Source organism: Microcebus murinus, chromosome 22 (genome assembly GCF_040939455.1).
Source record: "Microcebus murinus isolate Inina chromosome 22, M.murinus_Inina_mat1.0, whole genome shotgun sequence".
Classification (NCBI taxonomy): Eukaryota; Metazoa; Chordata; class Mammalia; order Primates; family Cheirogaleidae; genus Microcebus; species Microcebus murinus.
Window position 1 is genome coordinate 20,394,145 of NC_134125.1, and position 22,676 is coordinate 20,416,820.

The 22,676-nt window shown below is 47.5% G+C and overlaps 1 protein-coding gene across 4 annotated transcripts in view; it reads right to left on the reverse strand.

Annotated features, from left to right (window-relative positions):
* Positions 1-4,866: 4,866 nt before the first annotated feature.
* The window catches only part of THOC5 (THO complex subunit 5), a 36,793-nt gene continuing 18,983 nt past the window's right edge, over positions 4,867-22,676 (reverse strand). For 3 of the 4 annotated variants that reach the window (XM_020282920.2, XM_012763862.2, XM_075996690.1), the window contains 14 exons: positions 22,104-22,236; positions 21,027-21,062; positions 19,706-19,783; positions 18,952-18,992; positions 18,608-18,707; positions 17,616-17,724; positions 14,078-14,179; positions 13,423-13,519; positions 12,562-12,676; positions 11,084-11,187; positions 10,851-10,938; positions 8,386-8,501; positions 7,531-7,721; positions 4,867-5,021 (listed from right to left, as the gene is read on the reverse strand). In XM_020282920.2, the coding sequence (XP_020138509.1) occupies positions 4,958-5,021; positions 7,531-7,721; positions 8,386-8,501; positions 10,851-10,938; positions 11,084-11,187; positions 12,562-12,676; positions 13,423-13,519; positions 14,078-14,179; positions 17,616-17,724; positions 18,608-18,707; positions 18,952-18,992; positions 19,706-19,783; positions 21,027-21,062; positions 22,104-22,236 (1,374 nt within the window). In that variant the 3' untranslated portion in view covers positions 4,867-4,957. The remainder of the gene's footprint in view (positions 5,022-7,530; positions 7,722-8,385; positions 8,502-10,850; positions 10,939-11,083; positions 11,188-12,561; positions 12,677-13,422; positions 13,520-14,077; positions 14,180-17,615; positions 17,725-18,607; positions 18,708-18,951; positions 18,993-19,705; positions 19,784-21,026; positions 21,063-22,103; positions 22,237-22,676) is intronic. The other variant, XM_075996691.1, reaches the window with a different exon arrangement.

Genomic DNA, 22,676 nt, shown 5'->3' on the forward strand with positions numbered 1-22,676 from the left:
ACCTGGAGGTCAGGGAAAAGAATCTCTCCCCTTTGCTGAGCAGTACTAGATGGCTACTGAGAGAGTTGACACTTAATCCCCACAACCACCCCAGAAGGTTCTGTTGTTATCCCCAGTTGCAAATGAGGACGCCCTCCCCCAGGCTTAGGGGTCAAGCAACCTTCCCAGGGTCACAAAGCTGCTCAGGGTGGAGCAAGGACCCAGATGGGCCAGTCTGACACTAAAGTGTAACCGCCCCTCCCCCCTTTTTTTGAGCTAGGGGGTCTTGCTATAATATATAGCCACGGTAGACTCAAACTCCTGGACTCAAGTGCTCCTCCTGCTGCAGCCTCCCGAGCAACTGGGACTACAGGTGCACACCACTGCGCCTGGGTACAACTCTTTTTTTGCCATTTGTTTTTGAGACAGAGTCTCACTCTGTTGCCCGGGTTAGAGTGCCGTGGCATCAGCCTAGCTCATAGCAACCTCAAACTCCTGGGCTCAAGCAATCTTTCTGCCTCAGCCTCCAAGTAGCTGGGACTACAGGCATGTGCCACCATGCCCAGCTAATTTTTTCTATTATATCTTAGTTGGGCAATTAATTTCTATTTTTAGTAGAGACGGGGTCTCACTCTTGCTCAGGCTGGTTTCGAACTCCTGACCTTGATTGGCCCGCCTTGGCCTTCCAGAGTGCTAGGATTAGAAGCATGAGCCAGTGAGCCCGGCCAAGCTATAACTCTTGATCACCATGCTACTCTTGGTGTTCTTGTGTTGTTGAAATGAATAAATGGCCAAATAAGTAGCAGGTGTGCCAGCCTGAATCTACACTGGGCCTAAAGCTGCTGTGAAAAGGAAGGCTCTGGAGGCAGACAGACCTGCCTGGGCTCCAGCCCTAGTAGGCAGCTCAAGAGATGTGTGAGCACAGACAAGTCGTTTAACTCTCAGAGCCTCAGTTTCCTTGTCTGTAAAAATGAAGGGAATGTATACACTTGGTGGCCTGTAGTAATTAAATAGGACAGTGAATGTAAAATTGTGATTAGCACAGGCCTGACCGAAAATAGCTGCATAATGCCTATTCTCATTAGAGACATTGATGAACACATAGGACGGACAGTGTCAGGCTACACAGACTGGGACAAAGTTCCTTTGGAAATCTGGCAGCTCAGTTCCTTCCCAGAGATGGAGTTTTTCTTAGCTTTGTTTCACCAGTTATCAACAAGAATACTCTGAAAATAAAAAGGGTCTTGTAGATTTATTTGTAGAGAAAATGGTTGGGAAAGGGCAAGCTTATTTTCTAATAAGGGAGAGACTAGAAGATACCAAGAAATCAACAATGTGGGCTGGGCATGGTAACCCTAGCATGTAACCCTAGCATGGTAACCCACGCCTGTAACCCTAGCACTCTAGGAGGCCGAGGCGGGTGGATTGTTTGAGCTGAGGAGTTCGAGACCAGCCTGAGCAAGAGTGAGACCCTGTCTCTACCAAAAATACAAAGAAATTACTTGGAAAGCTAAAAATATATAGAAAAAAAATTAGCCGGGCATGGTGGCGCATGCCTGTAGTCCCACCTACTTGGGAGACTGAGGCAGAAGGATCGCTTGAGCCTAGGAGTTTGAGGTTGCTGTGAGCTAGGCTGACGCCACGGCACTCTAGCCTGGGCAACACAGTGAAACTCTGTCTCAAAAAAAAAACAAAAGCCTTTTCCTTGGCTGGGCATGGTAACTCATGCCTGTTATCCCAGCAGTTTGGGAGACTGAGACAGGAGGATCATTTGAGCCCGGGAGTTTGAGACCAGCCTGGGCAATATAGTGAGAGCTCATCTCTTCAAAAATTTTTTTTAAAAATTAGCCAGGCATAGTGGACTGCACCTGTAGTCCTAGATACGCAGAAGGTTGAGCTGGGAAGATCACTTGAGCTCAGGAGTTGGAGGCCGCACTGAGCTACGATGATGCCACTGCACTCTAGTCCAGGCAACAGAGCGAGACCCTGTCTCTAAAAAACAAAACAAATCCTTCTCCTTATGGCCAAGGGATTCTTTTGTTCAGCCTGCTCCATTGAAAAGGAAAAATCTCTTCTGGAGGGTGACAGCCTCTGACATCCCTGCCTAGGAAGCAGAGCCTCCTCCCAGCCCTGGCAGGCCCTCTTTGCAATCTTAACCCAGCTTCTGAAGATGAGCTTTTGTGCTGAGTCAATTTGGCCACCTTCCAGCCAAGAATAGAAGTGGAGGCTGCAATGCAGAGGCCATTAAAGGAACTATTTTTAGGCCCTATTTCAATCTTATTCAGCACAGGTGGTGAGACACAAGGCTTGAAGGTGGCCAGACCAAGGGGATGCCGGCTCGGACAAAGTCCCAGGGAAGTAGGTCAGGGAAAAGACAAGGAGGATAAAGAAGCACTCAGAGGCTCATGCTGCCACCCAAGGCATAGAAGACAGGCGGAGAGGAAACGGCTCTCAGGGAATCTGGCCCTCCTACACTATTTGGGGAGTCATCAAGAAAAATGAGAGAAGGAAAGGGAAGAAAGTACAGTGCCTTCCATAAAGAGACTAGGGCAATCTGCATCTGGGGAGCTTGTTAAAAATACACTTCCTGAGCCCATCTAAGGTCAACTGAGTCAGGATATCTGCAGTGGGGCTTGGGCATCTGCGTTTGAAATCAGATCCTGGGAGAGCAGATCTCACACAGGTTGAAGTTCATGGACCTCTAGGGGCTAGAGAGTACCTACCTCAGGAGTTCCAGGCAGTATGTAGACTGCAGGTAGTGGCACCATCCTCTTCTCTTTGCTGGGGGCTCAGGTTTCCATCTGTAAAACAAAGGGCCCTGGCAGGGCTAGGAGTCTCTCAGCTCTCCCTCAGAAAATGCTTATCTCTGGGATGCTCAGTGATCAGCTGAGAGGCCTGGAGGAATAGCTTTTACACCAGAAGTCTGCGTTATCCAAGGATAATGAGGAAAAGTCCACCTAGAGTGAATATGCTTATAATGGGGACCAACATCAGAGAATGCTGTAGAGGGGGAAAAAACATTTTAGGACAATCACAAAAAATAAAATTAATTTCATCTTAAGAGTTAGCAAACTTTAGATTATACTTGAAGCTATGTAATAATTCTTAAATATTTTTACATCTTTATATCTTCTTAAAATGAGTAAAGAATGAATTGAGTATTGATTGTTGGGGGCAGGGTACACTTTTTTTGACAAAACTGTCTAAGAACAACACTACAACAACAACATCCTTTTGACTTTTTCAGGATTACAAAGGAAATAATTTTGCAAACATTTTAAAGAGTTATCTATTTTCACAGGACTTCTCTTAATCCTTTGGGAATCAAATCATATTTGAGGCACTTGTTATTATCATATTCTACTCAAATGTCACCTGTTCTCACTCTGCCATTGTCTCATTGGCCTGTAGCTCTGCATGATTCTCCCACATTATTCCCAGACTTCACAAAATCCTGCCAGAATTACAATTATTCTCTGTGATGTATAGATGACCTTGAACAACATGGGTTTGAATTGCACAGGTCCACTTGTACATGGATTTGTTTCAATAAAAGTCCCACCAAGTGTGCCTGCTTTTCTTTCTATTTTTTCCGCCTCTCCCCTCTGCCACCCCTGAAACAGCAAGACCAGCCCCTTCTCTTCCTCCTCAGCCTACTCAACATGACCATGACATGGATGGAGGCCTTTATGATATCCACTTCCATTTAATAAATAGTAAACATATTTTTATTCCTCATGATTTTCTAACATTTTTTTCTCCAGCTTACTATACAGTATATAATACATATAGTATGCCTAAAATATGTTAACCAACTGTGTTATTGATAAGGCTTCTGGTCAAGTTGGCTATGTTTTTTTTGTTGTTAAGAATTTTTTTTTTTTTCTTGAGATAGAGTCTCACTCTGTTGCCCAGACTAGAGTGTTGTGGTGTCAGCCTAGCTCACAGCAACCACAAACTCCTGGGCTCAAGTGATCCTACTGTCTCAGCCTCCCGAGTAGCTGGGACTAAAGGGATGCACCACTATGCCCGGCTAATTTTTCTATATATTTTTAGTTGGCCAATTAATTTCTATTTTTAGTAGAGATGGGGGTCTCACTCTTGCTCAGGCTGGTCTTGAGCTCCTGACCTTGAGCGATCCACCCACCTTGGCCTCCCAGAATGCTAGGATTACAGGCATGAGCCACCTCGCCCGGCCAACAGTTGGCTATCAACAGTTAAGTTTTGGGGGACTCAAAAGTTATACACGGGAGAACAGGGGATAGGTAAATTCACACTTAGTGGGTGTAATGCACACTGTCTGGGAGATGGGCATGCTTGTAACTTTGACTCGGGCAGTGCAAAGGCAATTTATGTAACCAAAGCATTTGTAAGTTTGAGAAACATAAAAAAAAGGAAAGAAAAAGTTATGCATGGATTTTCAACTGCGCAGGAAGTTCATAGCCCTAGACCCCACATTGTTCAAGGGTCAACTATATTTGTCTTCTGTTCACAATGCACTGTCAGACATTTGTAACATCCAAGATGAGAGAACAGGACCAGTGGGAAAAGGGGGGGGGGGGAGAAGAAGAGTTTTTGCTTTCTGTGCTCTGCTGACTTTGGCTTCTCCTATAACCTCTCAATAGCAGAGACCTGGGATAATAAATACCAAGACAATGAAGATTCCCCCACCACCAAGCAGAAACAAATGAGGTGTATGTGGACCAGAAGGCAGCATCTCTCTGCAGAATCGGAATCTTCCTGCACTCTGCTTTTCTCACCCACTAGAAAAAGCCACCCACCCTCCTAGAAAAAGCCTATCTGCAAATGCTCTTTTACACAGTGCTGTGGCTCTCTTGCCCTTTCAGACTGCAAAGCCATCCCCCAAGGAGCCACAGACAAAGGCAATTAGTCAGGTGACACTTTAATCGGCTGGTGTCTTTGGAGGATATCAGAGCCACGTATGGGCCTTGGGGGAGATGACAGGCAGGGTGGGAAATCAGCGATGGCTGAAGAATCCCTGAGGATGGTTATATTTAAACGGCTTCATCCGGCTGGGACCCCTAGAGAGACAGGAGGAGGGAGAGTAGTTAATACCATGCCTTTCAGACTGAGAAAATAAATTATGGTTCATTCACACAAGGGAATACTATGTGGCTGTTAGGAACAAAAAAAAAAAAAAAGGAGGCAGAGTTACATGACACAGAAGGCTGTGTGAAGAGCAGACTGCAGAACAATATGTGAGGTGTGATACCATTTTTGTAAAAATATCTTTATGTGCTTGCAAATGTGTGAACACAAAATTGGAAGGGCCCTCACTGACAGTGGCACTTTTGGGGACAGGGGTTGGGAATCCTCACTTTTTAGAGTGTTCCTTGTTGTTTATATGCTTAACAGCAAACATGTTTTATTTCTGTAATTAAAAAAAAATGAAGAAAAATTTTAAAAGTCCTTCTTGGAGGGAGATTCCCATGTAGGCAGGAGATGGCAGTTAAAAGAAACTATACTAAGTGTCTGCCAAGGGCTCTGTGCTCTACACTTACTACCTCTTAGGTGCTATTTTGAGGTAAAATGCCCAACACTATGCAGCCAGCAAGCAGCAGAGCCAAAATTCAAAAGCAGATATGACTCCAAAGCCTGTTTGCCACAGGAAGGCTGAGTCATGGCTGGGCAGGGCGAGACCTTTGTCCAAACCCTTGCCCCACAAAGCTTAGGTGCTTTAGTTGTAATTCTGGGCCCCCAAACAAAACTTCACAGAGGGGCCTCTGCTACACAACTCTATAATGAATTCATGTCCACTATAATGGGCTCTGTCCCCATTTTTGTCTGTTTATGATTGACATGCAGTGGTAACCAGGAGGCAACCGTGGGTGTGAGGGCTGACTATCTGCAAATGCTTGCGCTGTGCTTGGCACTTTATACGCTCCATCTCATCTAATTTCATCCTCCAGCAATGCCTGAGGCAGGTGTGCTGTTTTACAGATGAGGACACTGAAGCTCAAGGGCTAAGCACAAAACCTAGTCATACAAGTAGGAGCAGCAATTTGAACCTACGTCATCTAGCCCCAAAACTTTTGCTTATAACTGTGATGTCACATGCCTCCCAACACCAGAAGGGCACAGAGTCACCTGGGTAAGTCTAGGCATACTGCCCATACTGATGAAGAACCCACAGCCTGACAATACCCAGGCAGAGGCAAAGCCAGGCCTCAGGGCTCTTGCCGCCCAGGCCAGCACTCTGCATCCCAGCCCAGGAGCCTCTCGCCTCACACCCACCAGTCATGGAGTTAACTGAACCTGAGTTCCCAGAGGACACCTTCCCAAAGTGTTGACAGAGGAGCACAGCCTGGGGGACACACAAAGCACTTCAGGAAATGAGTCCTCTGGGAACCAGAAGAGAAGAGGAAATAAACACTGGCTGTGGGAGAGCCCCATTCTAGAAATGTGCTACGGTGGCTGGCTGGGTGGGAAAAGCTGAGGTCTCTCACAGCTCCACTGGGGACAGTGAATCCCAGAAGGCTTCAGCATCTAGCTGCCAGTTCCACTTGGGGGAACTCCCAGCTGCCACTTGGGGGCTGGAGCTGGTTATTATGAGACAACACAATGAACTAGACCAGTGGAGGTGCCAGACAGGCGGGAAACTGCTGGGACTGCTTCCAGGGGCTGGAACTGGCTGTCTGAGAACATGGTGAGGGGAAGGTAAGGCACCATTCAGACTGACAGGGAACACAAGGGAACTTCCCAATTAGAAACAGATTAAGGCTGTTCTTCCTTCCCAAACACTGCCCCTCTCCAACCTTGCCCAGAAGGGAAGGGATGCCTGGACAGTGGGCTCTGGAGTTTTCAAACTGACTCTTAAAGAACATGAGTTGGGGTATGAAAAGGAAAGAAAGGACACAAAATCAAAGAGAAAGAAAAGTAGCCAGAAATGCCGTGAGCCAGACACTCTAAGTATCAAGCTGTCAGGACCTACTGGGATTTTCTGAGCCTCAGTCTTATACCAGGAAGCTTTACATGAATTAGCTCTGATTCATCATGAGCTACAAGGTATTACTTCCGCCACTTCAGCCTCAAGGAAATGCACTCAGAGGTAAGCAGAAGTAGCTCTTCCAAGATCTCCAAGCTGGTGAACAGCAAAGCTGAGATCTGCACTCATGTCTGTCTTCAGAGCCAGTTCCTTCTGTGACGCCTCACCACCCAGAGCTTTGATTCTCACTGACAGGGCAGCGCCCAAGAAGACTACAGCAGATCCCTGGGAATGTTGAGGATGCAAACAGTTTAAAAAGCTTATTTGGACAGTAAAAAGCAAACAAACCAACCCTATTACTTTCCACAGAAAGTATAGAAAATAGAGTTAAGCCAAATCCTCTTGGTTCATGGCCTAGTGCTGTTTATGTGGTCGTGTGGCTCACCTTCAGGGGTTGTTCGTGAAGAGCAGGTAGACCAGAATGATGGGGGTGAGTTTTGGGGAAAGCTTAAGAAAGGAGTGAACAAGCTCTCTCCAAGAAACTGCCTCTGATCTCTGCCCCACGTCCCAGTGAGAGGTCACCAAAGCCCCAGCCCTCCCCTCACCTAAAAAGCCGCAGACACATCTTCTCCTGAGGAAATTCCTTGGGCCCCTCCACACTGTCATCATGGCTCTCGGTCTCCAGGTAGACATCTAAGAGCACGCACAGCCGCTGCAGCTGGTTGGTTAAGAGCTGGTGGCTGGGCCGGGGGCCACACAGCTCCTTGTAGCACACGTTCACCTCGCTCTCCATGGCCTGTGTAGGTGGGAAGCCAGCAGCTCAGCACCCCCTTCCTGTGGGTGACCATGCTGGCCAGGCTTCTGTCCGTAGTAGGAGGTGGGCCACCAGATCAAGCCAGCCTGGCTTGTCCTGAGGCCTCCTTTCCTCAAGACAATGGGGTCTTCCTGATTCTGACCCTTAACGTTCCCTGTCTCATACACCCACAGCCAGGAAGATGGAGGTGTGTAGAGACGGAGTCTCAAGGTAAGACCCAAGTCAGAAGGTGCTGGTTAAACATGTTCACAGCTATAAGGCTGCTACCGAATCAAATCAGCAAGTGTAATAATTAACAGCCACAGTGATTTCACCATCATTTTGTTCCATAGCTTCTATAATGCTTCTGAGTTTATTCACATCTTCACAGGAGCTCAAGACTGTAACTTTTCAAGGCAAGTATTTCTCCACATTTTATAAATGGGGAGACCTGTGGACCCCAAGGTGGGGAAGTGGGCAAGATGGGGCTAGGCTCTTTTCTCTACTATACCATGCAGGCTCCAGCAAATTCCGCAAATGCTGGCAAGCCCCTCTGTTCTGGGAATGAAGACAATGCCCAGGCCCCCAGCTGTGGCAGGTTATGCCTCTGCCCACCTCCCCCAGGGAACTCTCCTTGCTCCTCCTGTCACCCACAGTAGGGCCTCACCCGAATGTTGTCATCGTTGCTATTGGTTTTCTCCCCTTTCCAGTTCAGACACAGCCGGAATATGGGTGGGATGGAGGAGTAACCGGGGTTCAACACCACGGCGGCCTGGAGTTTGGCTGGGAAGAGAGGGGAGAAGAGGACAAATCAGTTCTGAGACCCAGCTTGCTAGCCACAGTAGCCTCCCCACTGGACCCGAGGCCAGCTCTAATGTCTCCTATTAATCTGAGTGCTGCAGAGGACATTCTGGTCCTCAATGTTCTTGAATGTCTGAAGTGGAATTGACAGGTTGCAAAAAGTGAGGTCCCATAACTCTGGCCCTCTCCAAGGACTTTGATCTATTTACTGTGCCACAAAGGTATAGACTCCCCAGAGTCTGGTCCACCCTAGGTTTGTCCATGTGTTACTTTGACAGAAATTTACTTTGTCCTTTCTTTATTTGCCAGCAAGTTAAGGATTTCTCCCACCTTGGCCTCTCAGAGTGCTAGGATCATAGGCATGAGCTACCGTGCCCAGCCCACTACAGAAATCTTCCAAGTTGATCTGCTATTAAACCATTGAAAGGTTATATATATGTGCTACTGCTGCCCACTTACTCACCTAAAGTTTATCTGTTTTTCAACAACTTTGTACAGCAGCCATTACATCACTCAAATATATTTTCTTCCTTTGAATGTAGTTTGTAATATAACAAATTTACAAAGTTCAAATATATTTTCTTCCTTTTTATGTAGTTTGTAATATAAAATTATTTTCAATACCTAACATTTTTTGAGTGCTTACTATATTCCAGGCACTGTGCTAAACCCTTTAGACTCATTTTATTTCATCCTAACAATGATTCTATGAGATAGGTACTATTATCATCATTCCCCTTCTATGTATCAAGAAACAGTCTCTGACAGAAACTCTCCCATCATGAAACAGCTGCAAAGCAGCAGTGCTGAGTTCAACCAGAGCTGTCTGATGTCAAAGTGGTGTTTGTAATCATTAAATGAAATATCTGTAGGCCGGGCACCTGTAATCCTAGCACTCTGGGAGGCCGAGGCAGGTGGATTGCTCCAGGTCAGGAGTTCGAAACCAGCTTGAGCAAGAGCGAGACCCTGTCTCTACTATAAATAGAAACAAATTAATTGGCCAACTAATATATATAGAAAATATTAGCCGGGCATGGTGGCATATGCCTGTAGTCCCAGCTACTCGGGAGGTTGAGGCAAAAGGATTGTTTGAGCCCAGGAGTGTGAGGTTGCTGTGAACTAGGCTGACACCACAGCACTCACTCTAGCCTGAGCAACAGACTCTGTCTCAAAAAAAAACAATTAAAAAATAAAAAAAAAGAAAAGGAAGAATTATGCTAAATTAGCTGGGCATAGTGGCTCATGCCTGAAATCCCAGTACTTTGGGAGGCTGTGATGGGAGGATCGCTTGAGCCCAGCCTGAGCAATGGACCTTGTCTCTACAAAAAAAAAAAAAAAAAAAAAAATTTTTAAATTAGCCAGGACCTGGTGGTGCATGCCTGTAGTACTAGCTACTTGGGAGACTGAGGCAGGAGGATCACTTGAGCCCAGGAGTTCAAGGCTACAGTGAGCTATGATCACACCACTGCACTCTGGCATGGGTGACAGAATAAGACCCTGTCTCTAAAAAAAGAAAAGAAAGGTGGGGGAGGGGAATGAAAACAAATGTACAGAATGCAAATAGTGGTCATCTATTAGGAAGGAGAGGAATGAACTAGGATCAGGAGGCCTCAATTGTATCTGAGATATTCAATTTTTCAGAATATTACAAAAAAAAGACATTACAAAAAACAGAGAAGGGAAGAAAGTAGGATACAGAGGAGAGAAACTCTGATATCAAAGACTTCAACCTTTCCTTACATTTCTTGAACTGTCTTAGAACTATAGACAACTTCCTTATCTTGACACCGAGGCTTGTGGATCAGACCTTATGGGCAGTGCCAGGCTTGGTTTGGACAACAGCACAGCAGTCCAGATGCAGCATTTGCGGGGCTCCAGCAGGGAGCCCTGGCAGACCCAGATGCTGTAAGAGGTGTGAGGAATCAGAGCTTTCAATGCCTCTAAAGTGAGTGCAGGGTCTGCAGAAGAGGGAAAGAGGCCCTGCGACCCTGCCCTTTACAGCCTGAGAGTGACACCTCAGCCCTTCTGTGGACAGTGGGAAGAATAGGATGTCTGATACTAGAGGATGGTAAGCAAAGGGAGAAGAGCTCAGGCTCAGAGGTGAGACTGGGTGTGTGACTAGGCAGAATTTCCTCCCCTGTGCATTGAGAATGGTATTACCACCCACAGGACTCTCATGAGGCTTAAGTGAGGTAAAGCACATATGTGACTATTTGCTTGGTCCCCACGGCAGGATTCCAGAATCTTTCACTTCCTTCAGGCAGCCCCAGGAGTGTTTGATTCTTGGCAGCTCCCTTTGCCTAGAACCTCTGTAATCAGCAAAGCAATTACCTGTGCCCCTTTCGATGAGAGCCATATAGTAGAGATTGGTGTCCCCAGCCAATCCTGCCTCCACGATGTCTTTGGTAAAATGCAGCTCCTAGAACAGACACACCACAGACAAGTGAACTCTGGTCTCCTCTAATTAAATGCCCTGTCATTCCAGTGAGGGGGCAGGAGCCGAAAGGTGACGTGGTCCTGCAGTCCCCAGGATAGCAAGGGTAACCTGTCACTCCTTCACCTACCATGTAATCCTCGTGGACAATCATCACCCACTTCACAAGGCGAGAGACAACCTTGGCAGGGAAGAGGTACTGGCAATCACTGGTAACAGGCACAATCCCATGTTCTAAAAGAGAGCAGGACAGGTGGTGTCACAGGCAGAAATCAGGTGCCACAGCTGGGTAACCAGCATCCTCCTGGGGCTCTCTGGAGGGCTCAGATGGGCCTGCCAGCTGTCCAGGTACACTTGGTACTCAAGAGGTACCCAGGTCAACACGTGGAGGGGATACAGGCATACCAACCTGACCTTCACCCAGTGCTATGCACTTGTGGCCAGACTGGGCACCAGCATTTACGGTACTTTATCCATAATGCAAATGATGGCTAGCCAAACAAAACTCCCTGCAGCCAGAACCAGTAACGGTGCCTTTGCAGCAGTGACTGTTAATTAGATCAAATAGCCAAGAGGGCTATGTTTTCATAGCTGACCTTGATGGAGAAAATGACTGAAGTGTTCTGTGTCAGCTCCTCTAAGGGAAAAGAGCTAGAGAACTGCTCCAGGGTAAATTTCTGCTGGCGTTTCAATAAGCAAATATGCCAACACAGTAAATGCTGTCCGGGATGACAACCATCCAACCTTGGGACAAAACAAACTCAGTAATGCTGATAGGAAGCAGGGACCAAAGGATAAACAACGCTGCCTGGAGAAATCGGCATCCACATGGAGCCCAAGAATTGACCGGAGGGCTGTCCAGATGGGTCCTGGTAACCCAATGCCTTTCCTGACAGTGGCTCTTTCAGATCAGAAAGATCTCGACCCTTCCACTCCCCCCAACACACAGCCTGCAAGTGCCTTGAACACGATAAGCACTTGACAAATATTTACTGAATGAATAAAGGAAGAGAAGCCCCCATACAGCCAGCGCCTCAGTCAGCAGCTCGTCAGAATCAACTGGTCACTTAGGCAGACACACAAGGCCGGGGAGGGCTTAGCCTTACCCTGGGAATATCAGGTCAGTAGGTCTTGAGGGAGGGATGAGGGAGTGGCCCCCAGGACAGCTGTATTCAAGTAAGCTGAATGTGAACTCCACAAAGGCAGGGGCTCTGGTGATGTGTTCGCTGTTCTTCCTTGAGCACTACACTCAAGTGCCTGGCATGATTCAGGCTCTCGTTACATACATGTCAAACGCACATCAAAGTCTGTGATTCACTGACATAGGAGAAGCTGCCCCTGACCAATCTGAGAACTTGTGCTATCCAAAACCCATGGGCCTCCTCTGTGAGGGCCAAGACAGCCCTGATAGCTCTGAGGGGAGCTAAGACCTCTGCTTGGATGGGCCTTAGCTCTCCCCAGTGGCCCTGTGAACATCACCACTCAGTAAAGCCAGGAATCCAGGGCTCTTTGATTTGTTATCAGGATTCAAGACTTCTAAGCAAAAGGCTAAGTTGTTTTTGTCCCTGTGTTGTCCGAGTGACTCTTAAGCCCCAAGTATCAGCTTACCCAGGGACGCAAACTGCTTGTGGAGGGCAAGGCGGGACTGCACCCTGATCTTCAGCAGTTTCATGGTGGTTTCCATGTGGCTGGCGCTCAGTGAATGGTCAGCGATCACCGTGTGCTGTGAATGCAAGTGAGAGGCGCACAGCTCAGTGCTCCCCTTCCTTCCTGCAGGCACCACGTCTCTCCCCGATCTGCCTGCCTGCAGCAGCCTGATTGTCCATATCCCAAGGAGAGCACCTTTTAGCAATGGCAGAGTTTATCTGCTGTGACAGGCCAGACGCTGAGTCTGGCAGGAACAACACAAGCTGCTGGGTTCTTGAGAGGCTGTGGCCAGCTCTGAGAGAAGGCCAGGCCTCCCGGAGCTATACTCATGCCTCGTTTCTGGCATCCTGTATATAAGACCGAGGGCAGCAAAGCCTGTAGCCATGCTGTGCTCAGAGCAATGACCCAAGCTACCTTGGTCTAGACTAGGCATCCTCAAACTATGGCCCACATGCCACATGCGGGCCGCCTAGTACAATTACCCGGCCGCTGCCTGTCCTCCTTAGCAGCCGACTCGTCCCAGGCCCACAGTGAGCACTTTCCAACGGTCTGAGGGACAGTGAACTGGCCCCCTGTTTAAAAAGTTTGAGGACCCCTGGTCTAGATGGCTACTAGGCTCAAAGAGAGGGCAAAAGGTACCATAACACTTGTAGGCCTTGGACATTTTAGCGTCCTTAGCGGATGGAAGACAGGTTACAGCCTTGAGTGAAAGCATTCTGTGAGTTCAAAGCTCCAAAAGGCCATCTGAGGCTTTCTTGGAGTCTATACAGGAGGAGAGGAGGTAGGGCTCTTCAGCCAAGAAGACGAGATTAGTATACACACCTGTGGCTGCTCTTTGGGGAAGTGGAGGCCGCCCAGCTTCTGTACCCACAAATAGGGGTGACCTAGGTCAAGTACATAGTCTCGCAAAGTCAGGATGCTACCAAAAAGACAACAGAAGAAAATTATTTTCTAAGTAATTTCTGCTGTGGTCCCAGGATACAGCCCCTCTCCCATCCTCCAAGTCCCACAAATAGGCCTCAGGCACAACCATGCTCACAACCAGGCTGCCAGCAAAGCCCCTGAACTTTATCAGTTCCCTACTGTGAATTTCATCTCTCCCATGTTTGGTTTCACCCTCTTCTCCTTGCAGCCTTGAACCCATAAGCAAATCTCAAATAAAACGGCAATGTATTGATCTTTTCATTGATCTACCAATTTATAAAATATTTTTTAAAACTTTAACCCTTAGAGAATTAAAACATTAAACATTTTTATTGTATCCTGAGTTCTTATCATGTTCCCCAAGTTTTGATCCTTTTACCCTTTTCCACCCTTCCAGGACCTCTCTTTGCCTTCTAAGCAACACAAGGCAAGCATTCCCTCCACCCTGCGGTCCTCCCTGTCCTTTGTCCCTGACAGATCTCCAGCATTGGGCCTGAGCCACCAGAGAAACTCTGCAGTAGAGAGGCTGAGAGAGGAAACACTGCTGACTCACCCGACTTTATCAAACTGATACTGATTGGCTGGATTTGGAGTTTTCTTTCCATGATCCCCAGGAAACAAGCAGCTCAGGACTGAGTCAGGAGACAGCAAGTCCCTGGAAGAGGAAGAAGAGACTACAGTGAGAATATGACCAACATCTTGCCTCAAGGTAGACTTGAGCATTTGGGGCTGGTAACGCCACTTCTCACTGATGACCAACACCACTATTAATTGAAGAGTCCTGTGGGCCAGACCCTTCCTGCGTTTGAGGTCAGCAGATCCTCACAACCCTATGAGGGAGGGTTTATCATTTCCATTTTACAGAGGAGAAACTCAAGGCTTTGAAAGATACGGCTTGTCCAAGATCACATTGCTAGTAAGTGCTAGAGATGGGTTTGTACTGACTGATCTAAGAGAGGAGTACCCTTAATCACCAATTTTTAAAAACCTATCCCTTCAAGATGGTATTTAATATGGTGGCCAGGGCCTTACCTCAGGGGAGCAAAACCCCATGACACCAACAGTAGAAATAATTATGATTTTCACAGAAGCAGAACAGACTCCTTTCTGCCCCAGAGAGAACAAGTGTGCAACTTTGGTGCTGTGTCTATCTCACTTTGAGCAAATCTCATGCTAATCACACACAAAAAATGCCCCTTTATATTCTCAGAAAAAGATATCATCACATGCACTGGAGACAAGGTGACCCAGAGCTATAAGTGGAGAGAGACAGCGACACTACTGCCACCTACCTGGAACGGTTAGGGCACAGTCTGTAATTAAATATGACAAGCAGAGATGAGATGATAAGGGGGGATAATGTAGTAATTTTATCACAGAGGATGACAAGGTGGTTCTTTCCCTGAACTACCAAGGGGTTCTCCTTCATCTTTCTAGGACAGCATCAGGAGCAACCCAGGCAGGACGTGCTGATCCTGCGATCTGGCCTCAGCATGCCTTCCAGAACTTAACACTAGGACAGTGACAGCTTCCGGCTTGTCCCTATTCTCTATCTGAGTCTCCCTGCCCACATGGAGACCTGATTCAAAAATAGATAAAACTTTTCAGTCTTTTTGCTAGTGTTTAGTGACTATTACTAACAGACTAAATCAACCAAAATAAAACAGAATGACTAAAACTGCACATCATAAAGGTTTTTAACTGACAAGACCTAATAGAAGAATCAAGCCTTCTTGACAAAATTTATATCTGCAATGTGTGGCTCAGGACAACTGAATTTGGCACAAACAATAGACATAGGCTGGGTGCAGTGGCTCACGCCTATAATCCTAGCACTCTGGGGGGCCAAGGTGGAAGGATCACTTCAGCTCAGGAGTTTAAGACCAGCCTGAGCAAAAGCGAAGCCTTGTCTCTACTAAAAATAGAAAAATTAGGCAGGTGTCATGGCGAGCACCTGTAGTCCCAGCTACTTGGGAGGCTGAGGCAGGAGGATTGCTTAAGCCTAGGAGCTTGAAGTTACAATGAGCTAGGCTGACATTATAACACTCTAGCCCAGACAACAGAGCAAGACTCTGTCTCAAAAAAAAAAAAAAAAAGTAGGACATTCAGGTGAAAAGACACTTGAGAGAAGCTTTGCTCATCTGCAATGAATGTATGGGCCTTACAGTGATCCAGATTCAGAACACAAACTATAAAAACAAAGCAAAACTCCTCAAAGATCTATGAGAAAAACAGGGAAATCTGAACACTGACTGGATATCATCTGATAGCAAGGAATTATTGTGGTAATATATATCCCTCTGTTTCAGTAGATAAATCAATAAAACCCTATCACAGGCTTGTGTCTCCATGGGGCCAAAGGAAGCCTGTATTTGAGCAAAGGCCTCTGGGCTGGGAGTCTAGAGACTCAGACTCTAGGTCCAGGGCTTCAATAACTGGTCACATGCCCCCAGACCTCAGTTTCTCCATCTGTAATATAAGAGGATGAGCTAGACAATACCTGAAGGCCTTAAAAATTTAATCCTAGTTTCACAGTGGCATTTCTTTTTATGTTTCCTTCCTGTCTAGGGGCTAGGGCCCACCTAGCCAAAATAGCAGTATAGTACAGTGGTACACAGGCCTGGATGACTTTTGAATTATGATTCTCTGCTCACTACCTATGACTTTGGGGCAGCCCCTTAATGGTCCAGAGCCTCAGTTAACTCACCTTGAAGAGCTATTGTGCAAGTTAATAGAGCGATGATAAATCAGCTGTCATTTACCAAATGCCTCATCTATGCTAAGCACTTGACCTGACTCTTCACAAGCACCCTGGGAGGGGATATTACAATTAACAAGCACAGAGTGAGGAAACAGATTCTGAGGCCAGGTACACAGCTGAGCGAGGAGCTGGAGTTGAGCTTGCAATAAAGCCTGCATGCAGCCTAGCATGGAGCCCAGTGTTTCTCAGAGTGCATCTGAGAAATGAGCAACCAAAAGACATGTGACAAGGTGCTCCACCATGATCCTAGAAGCCACGGCTGAGCAGTGGCGCTCAGAAGCAGCCAGCCCTGGCTCCCTCTGCTGGACCCAGGTGAGAACAGGGTCAATTTCATCTATAGTGGCCCTGTGGAGCCAAATAATGCTCTCAAGCACAGAGACAAGAGGCTGCTATGGTCTGAAGAGGATATGGACTCTAAGTGCAGGGTCTAAAACCCAGGAGACACCCCACCATCATATAGAATGGGAAGGGGTGGGAAGAGTCCTGCTCTACCAGGCACCAGACCTGTGCCCCCCAAGCCTCAATTTTGTTTTTGAGATGGGGAGTTGCTATTTTGCCCAGGCTGGACTTGAACTCAAACTCCTGGGCTCAAGTGATCCTCAGTCTCCCAAGTAGCTGGGGCCACAGATGTGTACCACTGCACCTGGCTCCCTCAGTGACCCTTCTACAACTGACAGTGGGACCAGGGCAGGACCAGGAGTGCCAGGCTGGGGCAGTGGTCTTGTAAGTGGAGGCTATTTCATCCCAAGGCCCTCCTGATCCTCCCTTCTTCCCATCTCTAGCTGTACAACACAACTGCCATGGTCAGGGACTTCCTGGGGATGCAATGGCTGTCATTACTATGCTTCTGGTCACCCTCCTCAAAACTTCCACAGGGATCTACCAAGTCCTCCTCCCACTGCCTAGTAAGGACAACCTGGGCTTGAGCTGAGCTGGGGAGCAAAAATCCCAACACCTTGGAATAGAAAGAGAAAAGGAAAAGAGTGGCCTAAATTTGTTAACCTGATGATGTCTGCCAACTCTCATTTGCCATTCATACACTTTCCACTGGTTGCCAAAAAGCTGGTGCTCTGCCCCACCCACTCAATTTGCAAATGTCCTGTTGTCACTTTTATCATCTACTGTACAGTAAGAGCATGCCACAAATTAAAGTCATAGAGTGCTTTCTAAATACCAGTGATGTCCTAGTGTGTCTCATCTGTCTGGACACAAGAGAAGTCAACATAGCCATGAACGTCCTCAGAGCCAGCGGGAAGAACCCAGAGCAGCCCTGCACCAAGGCTCTCATCACTTCCCCCTCCTGCGCCCCACTGCCCAAGGCGCCCAGTACCCTGCACTGATGGGGGTGATCAGCTCTGTGGCAGTTGTCACTTTCGCTTTTACTGTCATGATGTTGAGATTCATGAGGTAGTAGAAAGTCAGGTGAAGCACACTGTCATCTGGAGGGGAAGGAAGAAAAGATGAGATAACGATCAATCAGACACTCAGAGTAGAGTCAACAGTATCACAGAAAAGAAACTGAAAGAGGCTTTTATAATCTTTTACTACAAAAACAAAAAAATCAATGGCAACATAATGTTGAGCAATAAAAGCAAAGAGAACATCTACAAATTCTTTGCTACTTTTCCCACCAAGGGGTGGGGCTTCATTTCCCTGCCCTTGAGTGTTAGCTGAACTTAGTGACTCTGGTTCTAACAAATATAATATGGAAAGGGAACCAAGAGATCATGGTCAACATCACCAGTGATAAGACACAGTGATGTCATGTACCCCTGATGTGATGTGATGATGACCACCACATCTCTGATACTCTACCCCCAATTCCATAACTTCAGTCTAATCTAGGTCAGGGGGCCAGGCATGGTGGCTCACGCCTGTAATCTTAGCACCCTGGGAGGCTGAGGCAGGAGGATCACTTGACCTCAGGAGTTCAAGACCAGCCTTCGCAAGAGCAAGACCCTGTTTCTACTTTAAATAGAAAAATTAGCTCGGCAACATGGTGCACACTGTAGTCCCAGCAACTTGGGAGGCTGAGGCAGGAGAATTGCTTGAGCCCAAGAGTTAGAGGTTGCAGTGAGCTATGATGTCACCACTGCACTCTACCCAGGCAACAGAGTGAGACTTTATCTCAAAAAATAAATAAAAAATAAAATAAAACAAAAAGAAACAAACTCCAAGCAAAACAAGGAGGAAAAACAGAGAAATATGAAACGGGAATTGTTTCTTGGGCAAGAGGCCGTGGCCTGCCGGACTCTCTGCACCTGCAGCTGGCTGAACTCTTAGATGCTACCATTCCTCAGAACGAGGTGAGAGCAGCCAGACCTTTGCACTTCAGGTCGAGCATGACGGACAGCGGGTGCCTCTTCAGCATCTCCTTACGCTTGTCATCCAACTGCACCCCTAGCGTGGGTCGCCGGCGTTTCTGGACAAAAGAAAGAACCAAGCCCGTGAGTGTTGGTCACCCAAATCGCCCCCCTCCCTCTCCCTAGTGGCCAGGACCTCAGCACTGCTGCCTGGGGCCAGCTGCTTCTGGGATACCAGGCTCCCCTCCCAGCAGCCCTTTCTTTCAAACCTCTTTTTTCTGCTTCTAGGGAGGATGTGCACCTGCAAACAAGCAGGCCCCAGGGCAGCTACCCCCCCCCACCCCCGGAGGAAATGGCTCTCACCGTGGTCTGTTCTTCCTCGGCATCTGAGTCACTCTCGTCATCTGCAGCCACACAGAGAAGGCAGCTGAAGGTCAGAGGGCTCCAAATACTCCCTAAGGCACCTCGACCCATAGGGCATAAAGGGACTCAGACTGTCTTTTGTAAATGGGTTTCTTTAAAATAAATGATAAATTCATTTGCTGCCTCTTATTCAGTACAGAAACTGTGGCGATGAAAAGAAGAATGACCCATAATCTCACCACTTCTGTTTTTCAAAAGAGCTTTTTAAAGTTGTTTTAAAGGAACACAAGCCCCTTCTGGTGACGGTGGTGGTAATAATAGTAATATAAACTTTTGACGGAACACAAGCCCCTTCTGGTGACGGTGGTGGTAATAATAGTAATATAAACAATAACAATAAATAATAGCAGCTTGCATAATCTGAGGGATTGTGCTGTGCTAAGAATGATGCTCAGGGCCTTGTTTACAATACCTTATTTAATCCACACAATAATTCTGTATAAAGTGTTAGTATTTTTCACAGATGAGTAAACCAAGGCTCAGAAATGTTAAACACCTTCCTCAGAGTCAGTGAGTTAGTGAGTGGAAGGACAGAAATCCACAGGCAGAACTCTGTGACTCTGGAAACTGAGCTCTCCCTCGCCTACCCCATGGCGCTACGACATTAAGGTCAAGCGTCCAGCTACACAGAACCAGTCCAGCTCATTCCCAAACTTGGTGTCCCTGGGAGGGGCCAGCCCAACCACCACATTACCTTGGGAGTCCTCAGGAGGCTTGAACAGAGCCTTGGCTTCATCCACACTGCCTTCAATCGCCACAGACAACGTCTTATCTGGGGGCAAGAAAAAGCTTTGTGGGAAAGCTGCTAGTGGAAGGCACTAGCGACACAGGCAGGCCAGCTCTAGGGCTGCGTTTCTTCTGCTCCTGCCCCAGTGCCTTGCTGACTGGGGATGGTAGGGCAAAAGCCCTTCCTCCAGATGAAGAGGAGCAAGGTGGTGACCTTAGTCCTTTTTCTATCATTTACTGAGAACGAAGAACTTAAGCATAGATTCCTAGACTAACATCACTTAAGACTAGTGGTGACCGCCTGTTTTTCAGGCATACACCAAGGCACAGAAATGCAAACCGAGAGCCCAAAGCCGCATGGAACTCCTCTGCCAACTGTCTCAAAGGTTCTTACCCAGAAGCCCAGCCATACCTATTCACACCCCAGAAATGCCTGCTCTCGCGTGACTAAGTGCTTACTCTCTATTTTCTACTACACCAAACCTGTGGCTGCCACTGTCTCATTTAACCAGGAGGCAGCAGGACAGTGGGCAGGAGTGTGAACCCTGCAGTCCAACCCCAGGCCCAAGTCCCTGTCCCACGAATTCCCCAACACATGACCTGGAAAGTTATATCACTGCTCTGAGCCTCATTTTCCTTATCTATGAAACGAGGACTTGACAAATAGTAGCTGTCCTGTTGAGGTAGAAACTGAATGAGCTGATGACTATAATTACAAAATTATTTTTAAAAATAAATTCTTAATCCTCAACAACCTTATAGGAGCAATAATATTATTGTAGCCATTTACAGATGAGAAACTTAAGGCTCAGAGAAGTTAGATACCACAGCCAGAAAGCCGATAAGCCAGGATTCAAGTCCAGGTGTGTTCAACTTGAGCTTGGCCTTTCAAGCACATGAGCTAACAGCCTATTCCATGCACCAAGCTTGACCCTTCATTGAGTGATGCCTTGGGACCCCCTTTCTGGAACTCTAGGGTTATTAATGCTATGAGGTCAGACAGGCCACCATCCCAGTGCTCCAGTAGTAAGGGTGTATATATAGTCACAGAAGCCTGACTTCTGGTTTGCTCAGCCACACTAGGGAGATGTGACAAACTCCAAAAGTGGCTGACCACTGCCTAATCTCTGGCAACCCTGTTTCAACCATCACCTCCCACCCCAAACAAGCTGGCTGTCCACTAGCAAATGCTAGACTATTCTTTTCAGTCATTTAATCTTAGAATTCTACTGGAAAATGGAAACAGAAACAGACTGGATTTTAAACACAAAAGAAAAAAAATTACTCACCCTGTCTAGGGGGCTGGGAGGAGGATTTCATATGAGCTGATGATGGAAACAGGAGGGAGAACAAGGGGAGGGAGAGGACCGGAAGGACCAGGACAACACAAGAAGAGAGACAGTAATGTGCTGGTGCCCGTGGCTGGGAGGAGAGGCAAGCACTGGTGCAGTATGTCTGTCTGATGCGGTGGGGTGGGGGAGAAAAGTTAGGTGCTAGGTGAAAGCTGCATTAGGGTAAGAGGCAGGGTCTCCAGAAATTTCTCGAAACCTTGGCAAGAGTCACAGGCTGTCCTTAAGCTTAAGGAGGACATATTGTCTAACCTGGTAATTCACTATAATAACATGCAGCCTGTTTCAGGGCATGGTGAAAGCCTGGGACAGCTGGCTGGGACCTGTGTCCACCAAGCCCCCCACCCTGAAGCGGAGCAAGAGGCACTGATTCACCTGCCAAGCGTGCCTTGATTGAGGTGAGCACCTGGGAGCCCAGACAGGCTGCCTGGGCACTGTACCTAACAGCCATCCAGCCATCCATTCTTTTTTTTTTTTTTTTTTTTGAGACAGAGTCTCACTTTCTTGCCTAGGTTAGAGTGAGTGCCGTGGCGTCAGCCTAGCTCACAGCAACCTCAAACTCCTGGGCTTAAGCAATCCTACTGCCTCAGCCTCCCGAGTTGCTGGGACTACAGGCACGAGCCACCATGCCCGGCTAATTTATATATATATATTAGTTGGCCAATTAATTTCTTTCTATTTTTTATAGTAGAGACGGGGTCTCGCTCAGGCTGGTTTTGAACTCCTGACCTTGAGCAATCCGCCCGCCTCGGCCTCCCAGAGTGCTAGGATTACAAGCGTGAGCCACCGCGCCCGGCCCAGCCATCCATTCTGAAATACTTGTCAGGTTAGTCTAGCCTCAGGCCAGCTGGTCAGAGCAGCCATGCTGGGTAGCACAGAGGGGAGGCAGCATCTGTCACCTGAGGGCATCTGGGCAGGGCCAGGAAGTTTCCTCGGCAGATGGTGCTTCCAAATGACTCAGTCGGCCACAGCTGCTGCTCCCACAGCCCCTCTTCCTCAACCAGCCCCCATACTCACCACAGGCCTGCCCATATGCAGTGGCCTGGACAAAAAGGACGTAGAGGGGAGGCGGCAGGTGCCTCGCTGTCTCATACTGCTTGTGAGCCTGGTCGAACGGCATGAACAGGTACTCCTGCACCGGGAGGGAAGCCTGCATGCAACAAAAGAAGGGTTTTAGTTTTTCCTTTTTCTATCTGGCCACATGGGAACATGCAGCTGCTTAGTGACTGCATATAGTTTTTTATTTACAAAAGAGATATGGCCAGGTATGGTGGCTCACACCTGTAATCCCAGCCCTTTGGGAGGCCAAGGCGGGAGGATCGCTTAAAGACAGGAGTTAGAGATGAGCATAAGTAAGCCTAAGATGAGTGAGACCCCTACCTCTACAAAAAAATAGAAAAATTAGCCGGGCATGGGGGCTCACACCTATAATCCTAGCACTCTGGGAGGCCAAGACAGACGGATTGCTCAAGGTAAGTAGCTCGAAACCAGCCTGAGCAAGAGTAAGACCCCATCTCTACTATAAATAGAAAGAAATTAATTGGCCAACTAAAAACATATAGAAAAAATTAGCTGGGCATGGTAGCACAT